At 37.7% G+C, this 16,440-nt stretch overlaps 1 protein-coding gene across 1 annotated transcript in view; it reads left to right on the top strand.

Annotated features, from left to right (window-relative positions):
* NUBPL (NUBP iron-sulfur cluster assembly factor, mitochondrial) overlaps nucleotides 1-13,698 on the top strand; it is a gene marked incomplete at its 5' end in the record, with an annotated part of 89,623 nt that extends 75,925 nt beyond the window's left edge. The window contains 2 exon segments of the mRNA XM_082316619.1: nucleotides 2,684-2,766; nucleotides 12,798-13,698. Coding sequence (XP_082172745.1) covers nucleotides 2,684-2,766; nucleotides 12,798-12,860 — 146 coding nt within the window. The 3' untranslated portion in view covers nucleotides 12,861-13,698.
* Between the last annotated feature and the right edge of the window lie 2,742 nt (nucleotides 13,699-16,440).

Below are 16,440 nucleotides of genomic sequence, written 5' to 3'. Positions count from 1 at the left end.
GATGGGTGACATGTATGAAGAAAACCAGAGTGAAGTTTACTTTCAAACTGTCAGTGAAAGACCAGACTAAGATTAAGAATAATGCCCCAAGGGTTAAATTTAGAATTACAGTACTTGATCTGATTAGTATACCCCTCCTTCCAGGGATGACCATTATATAATACCACCATATGTATTATAAGAATTACTGCTTACAGATTTTACATTAATCTATCCCAAATGGAAGTTTTATCCCCATGTTATCTGAATTCTGCCCAAAAGCCTTGAGAACTTATTTTTTATCTCTCTCTCTCTAAAATGTATATATTTGAAATTAGTATTTCTAAATTTATTTTGCTTATATTTTGCAACACCTGTGGCTGTTCTGTTTATTCAACTAAGGACCTAGTCCTCTTGTAAAGCCTGACAAGGTTTTAGTTTCCATGATAACATCTGACAAATTCTGCAAGCTAACAATGTACGGGATAGAAAAGTATTTTCCTTTTATTTGATCAGAATAGGCTGCCTTTAATATTACTGAATATTTTTGTTTATGACAGAAGACAATTAGCAGTTGCCAGTACACCTTTGAGTGTAGTTCATTATTTCAGATACTTTTGACTGTCTCATCTGTTTATTGTTCCCTAAAGGAAAGTATGCCAAAGTTTGTGAGGACTTTGTGCCGCTGGTTGTTTCTCTCCCAGTCACTGAAATTCCCCTATTTTGCTTTCTTTTTTTTGAAGCTTGATGACCATAACTGTGACCAGAAAGCTATACCATTGATATACATAATACTAAGATAATAATTTCTATACGCTCCATTCTGACCTTTGCACTTCCTAGCTTTTTAAACTGTATCTGCTACTAGAACCAGCAACAATGACTCTCAGATTTTTAAAATTCTTTTTGTTTTTACTTCCCACAATAAATTCAAATTATTCTCAGCACTTACCCTTTCTTTGCAGTCAGTGATAATTGTTAGTATCAGAAAAATGTACGATGGCAAGTTCCCATCACATTCTTTAGTGAAGAATAGTGCAAAAACTTCATCTTCCTCAAACCCTTATCACCCAAACAGCTGTGCAGATGCGCTTGCTGTCTTTATGTTTCTGCTTAATTTAAAAGGTTTTGATTTTTTTTAAATCAAGATTGCATTTTGCTTTGTCTTCTGACTTGCACTTTTGCTTATACAAGTCTTGTTATGCTCCTGTAGTATCAGCACATCTTTGTAAGTATGAGGAAGAAAAGAGAGAGTCTGCCATTTTGTAGTAGGGCAGTTCTTTTTGTAATTCTCTGAGATCATTGTTAAGCTGATAGAGAAGAAGTATTTTTTTCATTAACAAAACATCTTTGGAAAAAAAGTAAAGATTAGTCTCTGCATAAAGTAATGGTAGGAACTAACTTCTGGTTCTGGGAGATTTACGAAGTTATTGTTATTCTATTAAGAAAGTTTAAGGTTAAAAAAACTTTTAAAAGACCCCCTAAATATTTTTTTTATTAATAAATGAACAGACTTTTATGCCTCAAGAAATTTATTTGTGACTGAAACAAATAAGAAACAATTAAATTTGAAGGAAATGGACTGTAATCATCATAAATAACAAATTGAAGTTCTTCAAAGATTCAGCTCACTAATCATGGAGCCACAGCTTTTGTGTTTGCTATTTGTTTGGTTTTTTGTTTGCATTCCTGCTTGGTTTTGGTTCTTTTTTTTAATCTCTTAAGCTGTGTCAATTTTCATACAGTTTTTTTAACGTTTCTTTTTCTGACTACGTTGAACTTCAGTAATTTACACTGGCCTTGGTTTGGGTGAAAGAAATGTTGCTAAAGTGTATGAATTAAACTGATACAGTTTCTGAGACCAGTCAAGATTGAACGAAGATAGGCTGTTCTGTCTACATCCATGCATGATATAACATGTAACGGTATCTTCCATTAAAAGAAAGCTGGTCTTCAATTCACTTCATAATTATCTGTGTAGCAATGAACTAAACATGGGAACTTCAAGTTTTCTTTAGTGCTGAAAAACTGTATTTCAGAAAGTATGTTTAAATTGGAATAGGGCTGCTAATTGATTTTCCTTTAGAACGTTCCTTTCCTCACTGACAGTTCCCTGCTCATTATAAAAGCAGAATATAAAGAAGATTTCTATTGGAAAGAAGAATGAACTGAATAGTTGTCTACCTTTTAATTGGATCCAAGGCCTAATAAGGACAATAACAAAATCTATTATTTGGAAATTAAGTATTCAAAGAAGTCTTTGAACAGTGATTAAAATCTTAAAACAGCCCTGAAAAGAATATACAATGAGGAGATAGGCTGAACACTAAGTTGCATGATGAGCATTGCCTAACACTCAAGCAATTTTTTTTTATGTATGCAAAATAATTTGTATCTCAGCCTGTGTTTTTCTGTGTATTCAAGGCAAAAAAGCAAATTGCCTTCTCTAATAAATGACTACAAAGCACAGTGCTTCCTATTCAGAGAATGAAAAATCCAGAATATGTTTGGCGTTAATCATTATGATTGTACAGAAACTGTACTGCAGCCAATTTTCATTTTAAATGCTAATTTTTTGAGATTAAGTAATTCAAAGAATATACTGAACTTGAATTTGATTTCAAGTTGCTTTAGGGCTATTTTAATGAAATATTTAAGAAATATTAGGTCTTCACATATGTGTCTCTTGATATTTTTGATACAGGAGACATTCCACTGCATGTTAATATACGGGAGACATGTGATTCAGGACAGCCTGTTGTGATCTCACAGCCTCAAAGTGACGCCGTAAGTTTGGTGCACTGCACTTAAAACAACAAAAATCCCTCTTCCAAAAGTGAATGGAGAGTGCTTCTCATTATTGCTGGTTGAAAAGAAATGTGTATCTGAATGTAACTTAGGGAAATAAAGTAAAAGAGGGTAGTATCATCAAGTAACTCAGGCCCTTCATTTTGGAATGCTGGTCATCCGTTCTGCTTCTGTGGTTTTGGTTTTGTTTAATTAGTCTGAATCATTAGAATAGCAAAGATTCGATCCAGGTTCTGACATGCCAAGAAGAGGAAGGTCAGTGTCAAGCCTCATGAGACCTTGCAGCTCATGTAGGTCCTCTAAAACTGTCAGATGAGCCTTTGGTAGTTGAGCCTGGGAACTGTCAAAGGGTCTTATCAAAAGATGTTTGGAACAAAACCTGCTTATTGTCGGTACCTGGGTTGTTTTCAGCAGGAAGTGGAGCAATTTACAAGAGGAAATGGATTTTTCTGTGCCTTTACCATGACATTTTATTGCCAAAGGAAAATGTGAGTTGTTGAGGCACTGGGAGTCAAATATGCAAGCCTATAAAGAAAAGCAGTTGCACAATTAAAACTTAATTAACGGTGACAGAATAAGATTTTTCTGGCTAGTATTTTCTCTTGTGCCTCTGCTGGAGTTTGTCTGCCAGGCTCTGTAGGGCAGGGTATTGTCTGCCACATTGTGTTTGCACAGTCTATGGCATGATACAGCCTCAGTCTTGACTGCTGCTTAGGTGTTACCATAAAGAAAAAAGTGATTAATTCTGATAATAAATGGTAGAATCAATTAGAGATAAGGTAGAATGTACAAATAAGATAACCTTTCTAATATCATGATTGCTAGGCACATGCTGACATTTTTTTCCCCTTCCCACTCCTTTAAAAGATAAAGAAAGAAAAAAAAAAAAAGGATAATCCAGTGTTATTAACATACCGATTGGGATTCCAGAGGAACAGCGACAGTCTTAAAATGGTCATACATCATTTTGTTTTGAAAGAGAAGCAGCAGCACTATGGCATGTTAATTTCTAATTGAATGCAATATTTTTGCTAGGCTTGGGCAAGGTCTATGCTGATCCTTGGAATAATGTAGTGATCTTGAGTTTAGATCCTTGTGAAAAGGAATCATTATAATCAATATGGCACTTTTGATCTGGGAAGTTTGATCAGCAGTGTGAAGGTTTGAATAGATGCATGGCTTAGGTCAAAGTTGCAGCAAACCAGCTGAGCAAACCAAGATGGAAGGCTCAAAGCTCACAGTATCTGAAATCTATAATAACCAAGAGTCTGTAGCCTGCAGGATTATCAATCTAAAAATTTAGACATGTAAGATAGCATTCTGAAAATTAAAAAAGGCAAGAAAGTCTGTTGTGTTGCCATCTGTTCCTCCTTGGACTATGTTCTTGGTAACGAAAGGAGGGGTTATGAGCACCATTTGTGGCAATTAAGTTAAATATGAAGAGGAATAAAGATTGACAAATATGTGTGACTCTGGGGAAAACTTTTAATATTCTTCTCTGCTATTGTGTCTGTGAGATAATCATTCTCGTCAGAGAATGAGGGTTTTTTAGATGTCACTAATCTCTACAGAATGAAAAAGAATTTCCCTTTATCCGTGATTTGCTTCTCATTTTAAAGATAGAAAATTATTATTGTTCTCTTATATTGTAAAAGAAAAATTAAAATCTTAGCACATAACTGATGGTGGGAGAGGTCATATAAGGTCAGATTCTAATCTTTAATACATGACACCCATCACCATGTTTCTCAAATAAACTAAAATTGTGACTATTCATGCATGAACAATCACAATTTTTCAGATAGAGAACAATGTGCACAGAGCTGCCGAAATTATCTCTGCTCTTGTCCCTTAAATTTACAGGGTTTTTTTTTATACAAAATTCTATGCTGTTTTTGTTAGAACACACTTACAAATCAAATACAGAATCACAGAACTGAAATAATATCTAGCCGTTTCAAACAGTGGGGAATCAGGATGGTGATTGACTTCTCAGAAACCCAGCATGCTGTCACACCTTCCAAGCTCTGTCAAGACTAGAGTAAACGGTGTTTCTAAAATATGTTAGCTAATACTTTTTTTGCTTACACACCTGCCACGGGATGCAACTTGCCTTGCTGATATATAAAAGTATAGCTCTCACTCTACACTAGAATTTTAAATGTGTAAGCAAACTTGTCTAAATTTGTTATTTTAAAACTTAGATGTAGTTGGTGGAAGAGGGAAGCTTCCTTTTCACAACTGGCAAGGAAATTACTAAGAACCAAAACAACCCTTCCAGAAAAAAGAAAATTACTTGTAGAGTTGTGCATGTGTGAACTTTGAAAGTTCTTCCTTGGGGAAGGCACAGAATACATAAGAATTGTCTACTTATGGAAAGGGCTGACTATATAGTTAAAGGATGTGAAGGTTTAATGGCTGGAGTTCTCTTCTGGTGACGCTTGAGACAGTCCCCAAGGACCAGAGTGCTGGTAAAATGATTTTGCTGTTGATATAATATTGTCTACGTTAGTGTTTCTGTCAGCTTAGTTGTTTAAATTGTGGCTTTTTTTAATACTCTACATGGACAAAACTTTGTTATGTGCTGTACAAATGGGGTATTGCTGTACTCGCATGTTAGCCTAAGTGACAGGAGCTAGTCTAACAGAAAGAGAGCAGACAGACCGCAGCAGTTGGGAGTGATCTAAGATCCTCTGCAAGAAGCTAATCATTTCTTAGTTTAATCAACAGTGAGGACTTACCAGACCCTTCTGGAGATAATTGAGAGTCTTGGGAGCGTTTTCCTCCTCGATCAAGCTGTGGAGGTAGATTGGCTGACTAGGGCTTCTTTTTTTTTGCTCACCCAAACATATGAGAGTCTCTAGACAGCAAAGGCTAGTAAAGGAAAATCAGGAACACTGCTAAAATGGTGGAATAGGGAAAACAGTAGGGAAAAACATAGAATAGGGAAAACAAATGAGGAATCACTGAAACCAGGTGGAATTGATCGTGCTCAGATGTAGAGGAACCTCCTAGGGATCATGGGAAGGAACCAGCAGCAAAACAGGTGTTTGAAAGAGGCATCCCAAAACCTGCAGATAAGCAGGCTAGAAGTACAGCAAGAGACGTAGAACATGATTAATTGCAGTGGAGTCATTCTTTCACCAAGTGAGTTGTTTAAATGCCCAGTGAACTCTCCATCAACACTGGGGGAAAAGGTAAGTAGAGGTTCCTAAGAGCTCTTCCATCTGTGAGCACAAAACCCAGAGAGGTATGGGACAGTTGGGGGTTATCTTGTGAGGACTTCCTGCTAGAAGCTTTTGGATATATCACAGCCTTGATGACACAGTGCATTTGTTAATACCTTGCTAGAACAGACAGGCTAGCTGTGATCATCGAGCACCCAACTCCCATCTGTCTCGAGATCAAAGAAGCAGTTCAAGCAAGTACAAAATAAATGTATTTGCTATAAATGCTATACCAGTGTGTCCATTCACCTTCTAAAAGCTAGGGAGTCTTGTTGGGATAGACATTTCCAGGAGGAGACTTGCTGGAGGCTGAGGCAAGCAGTAGATGTTGTCTCTCATCTTCTTGTCTTGGGAATAGGTGATTTAAAAAAAAAAAAGAATTGTGGAGGAGAGATGATACACCTCTAAGGTTCAGCAAGGATAATGTATTCAAGACAGCAGAGAAGTCATGAATGAATGAAGTTTAGATTTCACTTTCTTCCCCTTCTCTATTATTAAAGAGATAGTGAGTCCTCATGGCAGAAAGTGTAAAGAGGATGACTGCTTTTGGAAAAAACCCAAATTCCAGGAAACACGTAATGGTCAGCTATTTCCTCAGTGTTTTCTTGCCACGTATTGTTACGGAAAACATTTGGAATCTATTAAGGAAACATACTTTGAGATCACTCTCTTGTTCTGTAAAATCAAGTGGAGTATATTGGGAAAGCAGAGGAAGATGAAAACGGGCAAACCCGGTGAATCATATATAGCTTAGAGTGTTGGATCCCCAGATCGCACAGCCTTTTGCAGGTATGCACAAACTTACATGCAGTGTGGTGAGGAATTTATTACTTGGGTAGGAGAAGAGCCAAACTTGTCCTGGAGCAAGGAAACCAGGACCTGTGGCTGGAAAACATGCTTAATGTCATCCTGTCCAGCTTGTGATAAAGACCAGTGTATGATACAAACCCCACATACTTCTTGGGGGAGGTTCTGTTACTGTCTAGTTCACATTTAACAATGTAAAATGTGTTCAGCCCTTTTGCAGATTTTATATACTCATATATATTGGTGAAGGATTTTGAGGCCAGTAAATTGCACACAGATCTATAAGGGGAGAGAAAAAGCCCAGTCAGGTGGAAAGCAGGGGCACAAGGCATCAGCAGTCTGACGTAACAGAGGAAAGTAAGTCTGGTTAAAAATCCCCTTTCAATTAAATTAGAAATGTTACAGACCTTACCGTGGTATCATCCAAAGAGACAGGTGGAATTTGCATTCAGAAGGAGGTTTTTTGTAGAACTCCATGAAAGGGTGATGTGTGAGTCGGGTAAAAATGTACAACCTTTTAAAGCTTGCAAGAAATAGTTGGAGAAAAATTGAAGTAGTGGTTGCTAATAATGTTTGCTGTTGTTTAGCTGTCATCAATAATTCCATTTAAAGAGTGGTCTCTCCAGGGTGTGATATCTTTAAAAGAAAAGCAAGCCCTGAAGAAGGCTGCATGATATGATTTATAATATGCTTTATCATCAGGGCTTCCTTTGAATGATCACAGTAACATTTGGTATGTGTAGGTTCGAATCCTTTACTCAGGGTGTAGATAGTACAATGCATCATCAGACCCTCATCTATGCTTCACTCTGCTGAAGAAAATGCTGAGTGGTAGGACAGTCTGTTTGAAGGATGTTAGTATATTGCATTTGAATTGCACTGTTCTACTTAACCATGTTTTCTGGGCAGGATGTCTTTTTTGATGTACATAATGGCACCTGAGTGATGTACACACATAATGGCACCTTGGGGCTAGTAGTGTTTCCCAGCTGAGGCTCCCTCAGAAGACAGCTTGGCTTTTGCAACTGCTGATATATAGGATTAACAGGAAATTTCCCATGAGCACTAAGGATTTTTTTTTGAGGTGTTAGATTGAGGAAGCATCCAGTTTACTTACCCATCTCCTCCATTTCATGTTGTAATTTATAGATTGACTTTTATCATCTCATTAAGTCCCCTTTCTGGGCTGAGACGTCATTGCAGCTTGGCAGGAGTTGCCAATATATGCAAAGAATAATCTTATGGTAGAACTGCCCAGAGGAGGACGGAGTGGGAAAGGCTCTGGGCTTCTTGAAGCAATGAAGAATTTCTCTGGGTGACATGCAGCTTTTATCTGAGGTGGAAGCTCATTTAAAGCTGTGTTTATTATCATGCTTTTAGTGCCTTCTGAGCTGACCACAGTAAAATACAGACATCAGAGGGCAGCTCCAGGCATGCACTGAAGGTTGGAGTTGTGTCAAAGTAGCAAGCAATTCCCATGGAAATTAAAGCTATTTAAAAATCTGATTGAACTGAAAAATGGACTGTGGTTGAGCGAAAGAGTGTGCTAATAAGAACAAAAGCTATCACCTATCATTATTTTCATGCAGATGGTAGCTAAGTCTAGTATTTGTCCTTGTGATAGTCACTATTTGATTAGTTGCTCATTGCTCATGGTTGATAGTTTCCTTTAGCAATGAATAAAGTACAAGCCCCTAGCAGCTCAGCTGAGCAGATTTAAATACCTTATCCTTCTTTACAGGTATAGTAGCATCCACAGCATTCAATATTCCAGACAGTTGGACTTGCATAGATCCTCCTTTGGATTGCTGGGCTGGATAAAGCATTTTAATAGTCTTGGAGTCTTTTAATCACAAATAGAAGTTAGAAACCATGTCAGTACCAGGATTTACATTCTGATGTAGTTGGCTTGCAAGCGATTGGATCAGTATGCTTTTTCTGAGTTGCTGGTCTGAAGTTGTTTGCATGCAGTGTTTTGGGTGAAGGTGAAGGTGATATCAGCTCCTACCTGTTTTGACTTTGTTGATGGGTAAATTGTATTCTGTATTTGTGAGGCCATTGCACTAGACACTGGAAGCCACTGTAGTGAGCTGTTTGCAGGCTAAGATCAGCACTTCAGTGAAAGGCAAACTAGCATGTCAAGCCAATCCAATCCATGAGAACAGGGCAGAGTCAGCTGTGATCTGTACAGTCAGGTTTTTTTTTTCAATCTTAGCAGTGATGCATACTTCCCTTGTGGGTAAGATTTTCAGGGAGAATGAAATGCCATAACTGAAAGGCTCACATTTCTCTAGGATTACCGTAGTGCTTAATTAGATGAGCTAATAAAAAGACTTGCAGTTTAAATCTACCCCGTGCCTATAATCCCATGACAGAGTAATGAATCAGGATGTTCTGATTATTTAGGCTAAGTAGGACTTTTCAGTCCTTTTCCCGGTGAACTTTATTACAAGTTCTTCATTTCCTACTCTGGGATCTATGCTGTCATTAGTCACTTCATCATCTACCGTGCCCTCTCAGTCCTAAGGAGGTTTGTGATTTAAAGAATGCTGCACTCTTTTCTGGCAGTGTTTGTACCAATGTTTGAGAGATGAACAGTCTCTCACGTGGCTGCTACCCAGCTCTTTCTGAATGTCACCTTCCACCTCTACCTCTGCTCTCCCCAGTGCTGCTCTCAGACTCCATCTAGGCAATGTTCATAATGAATGAGTCTGGTCTGGTTTTAGGGCATTCTGTCTTCCTGTGCACTTCTCCTTCATCCTTTTGAAGCAGGGAGAATGTTTGGCTGCCAGCTAACTGATATGTTGCTGTTAAATATAAAGCTGTCCATCTGCAAAAAAATGCTTTCAGAAAGACAGTCTATAAACCATTCCTTTAGAGCTTCCAAAGTATAAAGGGAAAAACTGATCTGTAAAGTTCACTTTTATCCTATTAAAATGAAAATTGTTGTGAGTGATGAATAAGACCTCATCCTTTACTTTTTCTCCTCTGGCTTTCCACCCAAAAAGGAAAGAAAAAACTCTTTCCATTTTCAGTTGCAACATGTGTTCTTTTGCTTACTAATGATAGAGTAAACAGCTAAACTGAGCGGTGCTCTTTGTCTACAGATGCTACATTGAAAAGATCATGAGTAGGAGAAAACAATACATATAAGGTTGTTCTTATGTAATAAAAGGCACTTTATGTAATGACAGTCACTGAGTTTCCATTTAGACCTTTCACATATGTTGATCTATGTTACTGCTGATAGACCGGTCCTCGCTCATAGCTGAATGATTTGTTCAAAGATAGCAAACTAAGGCTTGAAACAGTTGATTTTGTCAAAGACAGGTTACTGGTAGAGTTCTGCAAGTTCTGTTCAACATATAAAGTAGTGGTCTAGGAAAACAAAAAAAGGATGCTTAGCAGGTAAGACTGCTGATAATACTGGGGCTAGGTAATACCAGCATGCTGGCTACAAAGAGTTGCACCAGGAAACACCTATTACGAAGCAACCGATCAGCTACTTGGCAAATGAGGGTCAGTGTACAGTGTGAAATTGTTGCCAAGATACTCGTTAACAGTGGTTTTTTTTGGGGAAAAAAAATCTAGTTTATTGGCATCTTGACATAGGGTAATGCTTGCACAAGCAATCAAGTCTCCCAAGCAGGATATCTGGTTGCTGTGTGGATGGTTGTGGAAGTCTGTGTTCCAAGGACCCTTGCCAATGGTGTCTTTGGCTGGATCAAATGAGATTCCCTGAACTGCTGTTTAGCTCAGTTTTAACAATCCATGGTCCTATATAACTACTACAGCGTATGCATGATCCGTTGCTGCTGATTATCTTGATTTATGTACAGAGCATCTCCTATCTTAAGTACGTACAAAACCACTGTCCTATGTTACTATTTCTGCACCTGCAGGAACAATTATATGGTGTATTTATAATTCCGTGTACAATTTGGTCAACTCTGGAGCAGGAACAGCCTGGGCTGTCTCTAGAAGGAGCCAGATTTTCCATTCAGGTTGTTAATTGACTCATTAAAACATTAATTGATCTGTGCAAAGTGGGACTGCATGTGGGACTCTTCAAGATAGTCCAAAATTCCCACCTGGAGTGCTCCAACACTGATTAGTCAAATACTTAACTGCAAAGGCAGTTGACCTTATTTCAAGTGGACCTTATTTCAAGTTGGTCCATTATCTCATCTAGGCAGGTGGCTAGCTGGGGCTAGACTACCCAGAGAATTAAGAGCTAAGTATGGTGGGTGTTGCACGTGGGCACAGCTGTGCTACGCAACTGCACTGCAATTACACATATAGGAGAAGTTCGAATTTCATGCTTGTGACTTAAGTTCTGTAGTTCTTGCCACAAAGTCACGCATATGGGAGAAAACAATTCTAGTTTGGTGTCTGCATTCCTTACAAACTCAGAAAATTACGTGACTTTAGTTTTAAGGTGATGTGAACACTGAGACTATGAGGCACCGAGGCTGGGAGTGACAGAAAAGAAAACCCTACAAGCCAGGAGCAAACCCGAGAAGAGAGGAGACATGTTAGGGATGCCTGGCCCTGCAAAAGGCTGCCACCTGGTTCAGACCAGTGACATTTGGTGCTAGTGGACCAACTGAGAGACTGACCTTGTCTTTCTGCCCCTCAAGCTCTGGCCTCAGGCATTTGTCAGCTTGTTTGCTACTTTAAAGGCTCATCAGGGATACAGGGTCTAACTCGAGGTCAGAGCCATCTAAGAGTGCTGCAGGAGGCAGGAGGATCAGTGCAGTGGGGAATATTGTGGTGATTTCTTCGAGTAAACAGGGAAGGTTGTCAATATGGGCTCCATATGTAGACTTATTTGAGAAGATGAAGAAGTAGCTTGGTTACAATCTAATAGAGTAGAAGCAAGCTGAATAGCAGCGGAGTTTTCTATTGTACTAGACAAGCACAGAACATGATGCACTAGCTGGAAATTGAAGCATGACAAATTCAAATTATAGATAAGGTGTACATTTTTAACAATGGAAGTAATCAACCTCTGGAACAATGTACGAGAGATATACACACACAAAGATACTCTTTTAATTGAAAATCTTTATATCAAGATTGGAGACCTTTCTAAAAGGTGTGTTCCATTTCGACTACAAGTTGTTGAGCTTGGTACAGGAATTATTTGGTTTCATTTTGTGGTTTGTTCTGTGTTGGACCTTAGGCATTGTTTTTATACGTGTCTCTTGACATTAGATTTATGAATACTTGATGTTAGACTGATCATGGTCCTAGCTGTGTCACGTTTGTAGAGATGTTAAAAGAAGTATGCTTATTTGGGTCGCTCCTGATAGTTTTACAGTTCTGTGCTCTTCTGCCCTCCAGCTGACGGTATCTGACCAGATGCCACAAGCTGATGTGAGAGGGAGATTTTGCTGTATGGGTTCCAGTGTCATGGAATTAGTTCAGTCTTTTGGAAAAATGTCTTTTTTTGAAAATACTTTAATTTTTAATGTCTGTATAGGAAATTCTGTAGTGTAGTCTAATCCTTAATGAATTAATTATCTCAAAAAAATTTTTTTGAGGGGAATGTTGTTGTTTCTCTGATTCTCTATCTCAGTCCTGTGCATGGTGCATCTCAGTCTCCAAGGTGAGGGAAGTTTATAACCAATAGTATCTGTGGGACTAAAGTGTTTCCTTCCTTCTCAACACTTCTCCAGAAAAATATTGATTCTGCTTGCTGTTTAAGACAGATTGTTCAGTCAAGTTCTGTTCTCAGAATAATACCAAAGTTAACTTTTACACCCCCCCCAATATTTTAAATAATGCTTGTACTTACTTTATGTATTGATTTATCATTTTTCCTGAACACAAAACTGGCTAAATCAAACCCATTTATTGTAACATTTTTCTTTTTCTTTGAAGGTGTGTGAAAGAACATATCCCTAACGAGATGTAAAATATTCCTTTTTATAGAAGATGAAAGGTGCTAAATATATGTTTCTGTTTTTGCAGGCTAAAGCCTATCTAAAGATAGCTATGGAAATAGTAAGACGACTGCCAGTACCTCCTGCTTGAAGTGTTTATCACTGAAACTTACCAAAAAAGCAATCTTTTGGTGCGACCAATGCAGAAGAGTCCTGCTACCTAGTTATGTGGATGCCATATTTTAGTTCTAAGAACTGTTTTAGGAATTCATTTACCAGAGGTTAAATTATGATTGTGATATTTACTGTTTTTCAAATAATTGTTCGGCCATGTCCAAATGGATTGAAGTATACAAAAGATTATAGACAATATTTAACTGCTGGATTGTAACATCATCAAGCAAGAAGGAATGAAGTACATTTTTTACATGTGTCCTGTTTTCAGGTCAAGAATGAAAAAAAGATGCTTCAGCCAAGCAGACTTATGAGAGTGGTGCCAAGGTATAAGTCCTCCTTAAAAAATCACATTTGCCATACTCTAATTTCTGTCAGTTTTGGTTCAATTTTTTACTTGGTTAACTACCAAGCTGACCTTAAGTTCTGCAAAATTTTAAGGAGCAAATTCAGTTACATAACTGCAATACTTTCGTGTGTTCATCTTAAAAGAAAACTAAAAAAATTCCACATACAGTCTGAAGAGTTCTTGTGATGGATCATGAGCAAATTCATTTATTATTGGATAATGTTCAATCATGAGGCAATTCACAGTTTTGTGGAGAATGGATTACATGACCCTGAGGCTTATTTCTTGACTGTTTTGCATTATGATGGACCCAGACAGAAGACTAGGTAACCAAGGTCTTCACTGAAAACCAGAAGTTGTGCCTGAGGTCAGTTTGTCAGGGGATGCAAATGATCAAGATAAACTAAATTTATGATTGTATATTCCTATTACAGTGCAGCAACTTGGAATTCAAATATAAAGTTATACATTTGAAGTAAAGAAAAATTTGGTCTTCAAACTGCGTGGTCTTCTGGTTTGTTTTTTCATTCGCTTATATTTCTGCGATCTTTATTTTTGTGTTGGTGTGTGGAAGTGGAAGAATATGCCTTCAGGGAATGAGTTTCCATTTACAATTAGATGTGTGAGTTGACATTTAGGCTTTTTCATTTACATAATCAAATATGGGTATCTTAAACATACATCTTAACTATACCATACTGGGAATTTAACCATACTGGGGAGTTTTGCTGTTGACCTCTGTGGGACCAAGATTTTCCCTGTAGTCCAAATAATTATTCATAATTTTGGATGTAGTTGGTTTTTTTTATTGAAATGATACAACATAAGAAGTTGGTATACATTTACGTTTAGAATATTTAAGTAATATGTACCCAGAATTTACATGGGAAAGCTAGACACAAATTACGGGTTGAATTTCAAGCTTAGGTGATTTTGTAAACATGTAAATTATATAGTCCAGAACCGTTGATTTTTTGCTTCATTTCAATCTCTGAACCTCTTTGCCTGCGCCCTCCCCCCTGAGATCTCATATCAGTGTTCAGCTTTTTCAGTAGCATATTATCCCACCCCTGTAGAATTGACAAAAATATTCATTTCCTTTCTGTTGTCTAATATATTTTACAAAAATTAAAGCTGGGATAGTGTTCTGCCCTTTCATATTTTATTGATAACTTATTAGGTTTTTTAATTGAGTTTTATTGCTACACATATTATTTATTCACTTCTGCTTTACATATTGTAATTGTTGGTGTGTATGTCTATAAGTAATCCTGTGGTTGTTTTGGCATAGTATAATCATAAATTTCAGTGGAAAAACTGGGATTTCTGACTGGTTTTTAGCAAAAGACTGTGATACTTTCTGAACTTTGGTATTTACTATTTTCATCCTGTTAAAAAGAACGTCACTGACACCCAGTTCATGTTGAGACTGCGTGAACAATCAGTATACAGATATAAGGTTGTTTGTTTTCCCTTTCTTTTCTTTCTCATTATTTCTTGGTTAGTTGAGGTATGAAATTTGCTTTCAAATGTCCTTTTATTTTTACTCCGTTTTACATTTTTTTTCCTTTTAATTAAGTACTGCGGTTTTGCTCTGTTGAATTTCATCTGCAGAACTATTTTGAATGCCTTTATCAAGAAACTGGTTATAATGATTAAATACAGTTTCTAAGCCAATCTGAAAATTCATATTTAATTAACATTTTTGTGAAAGGATTGCACAATGTAGTAGGTGAAACCTGATTTATTGATTAAAAATTGCCAGTCATTTAAAAAATATATATATGTAATTGTACAGAGTAGGTAGGCCATTTCTGCATTTAACGATAGCAATGGTCAACCCAAATTTAAAATGAGAACAGATTTGCTTTACTTTCCTCATTCTCCTGAGTGAAAAAGTATCTGCTTGCCAGCCCTGCTCCTGCAAAGGAACCGAGGGGCATTGACATGGTGTTACTGCTACTTAATGTTATAGAAACACATACTTATATTTTTTTTCATTATACAGTACACTGTTAAATACATATTAATGAATTCTAGTCAGCATACTAGATTTGAAATTGTAGTTCATAAAATCACTGATACAAGTTATTGGATTGGGGGGGGCGGGGTGGTTGGATCAGTCAGAGGTTGAGCAGGAGACAGTGGCATTTAACCATAGTTTATAAGTATAGATTATAGACTTGACACACAGTGGTGTTTGCTCTTTTCAACTCCAATATTTTACTTTCATCTCTGTGATATTTCCTAGTGTACTAGTATGTTTTTTCTGAAAATGCTAATCCTGACAATAGAACCTGACTTTCCTAAGCTGTATGGGTAGATGCTCTTTGCACAGGAGCAATGGAAACTTACTGCAAAATTACTGCGATCGTGGGTTACCAGCACAGAATTATTAAAGTCTGTAGCATTGTAAGCTGCAGTTACACACTGCAAAATCCCACAGAGGAAGAGAAAGAAAGAGGAAGGCTGGGGAGGCGCGGGGCCAAGCAGGCAGGAGTGGGGACAGAGGCGACCATCAGTCCCGGGTTACCTCCCGTGCATGTTAAGAGCACGGTTTCCCAGGCCGCCTTGCATCACTGCCAGAGTTGCTTGCTTTCCCGTTCATGACACGGCCCTTGGTATAGTGACCACAGTTGTGTTTGCAGAGAATTCCTGTTGTTTCGTGGGTGAGGAGCATATGGGCTGGGACTTAACACAGTGCATTTCCTGGCTTTCTCAAGTTTGGGTTTTAATGAAACTCGAAGAGTATAAAATTGTTTGTGTCAGTGAAGTATTTTGCTATAAAATTTTTACTACGATGGTCAGGTCATTGTGAATTCTTGAGCCACCGAGACTATGGTCTGTGCGTTCCTTCAAATGTTAAACTTCTCACAATAGCAACAAAGTTTTTAATTGTTATTTGAAGTGATGAGAGGAAAGTAGTTTGCAAATCAGATTTTCTCTACTAATTCAACTTGAGTTTAAACTACAACCCATTTCAGTTGTTCTGATTGGTGATCATGGTGATGAAATAACATTAATGTAGAGGAAAACCAGCAGACGCCAGTCATCTTTAGTGTATTCACAAAAACCTAATTCTGAGCTTGCTTCAAATTAGTCGGACCCACTTGGATCCAGTGCAGCAGGTGAATGCCCCCATAACATCTTTCCCTTAGTAAGTGTATGGTTTTCACCTGGACCTACTCAAACTCCCTGTTGGGTTTTC

Source organism: Platalea leucorodia (assembly GCF_965183815.1).
Source record: "Platalea leucorodia genome assembly, chromosome: 7".
Lineage (NCBI taxonomy): Eukaryota > Metazoa > Chordata > Aves > Pelecaniformes > Threskiornithidae > Platalea > Platalea leucorodia.
The sequence above is the reverse complement of the archived record's forward strand: the minus strand, read 5'-3'. Positions and strand labels throughout refer to the sequence as shown.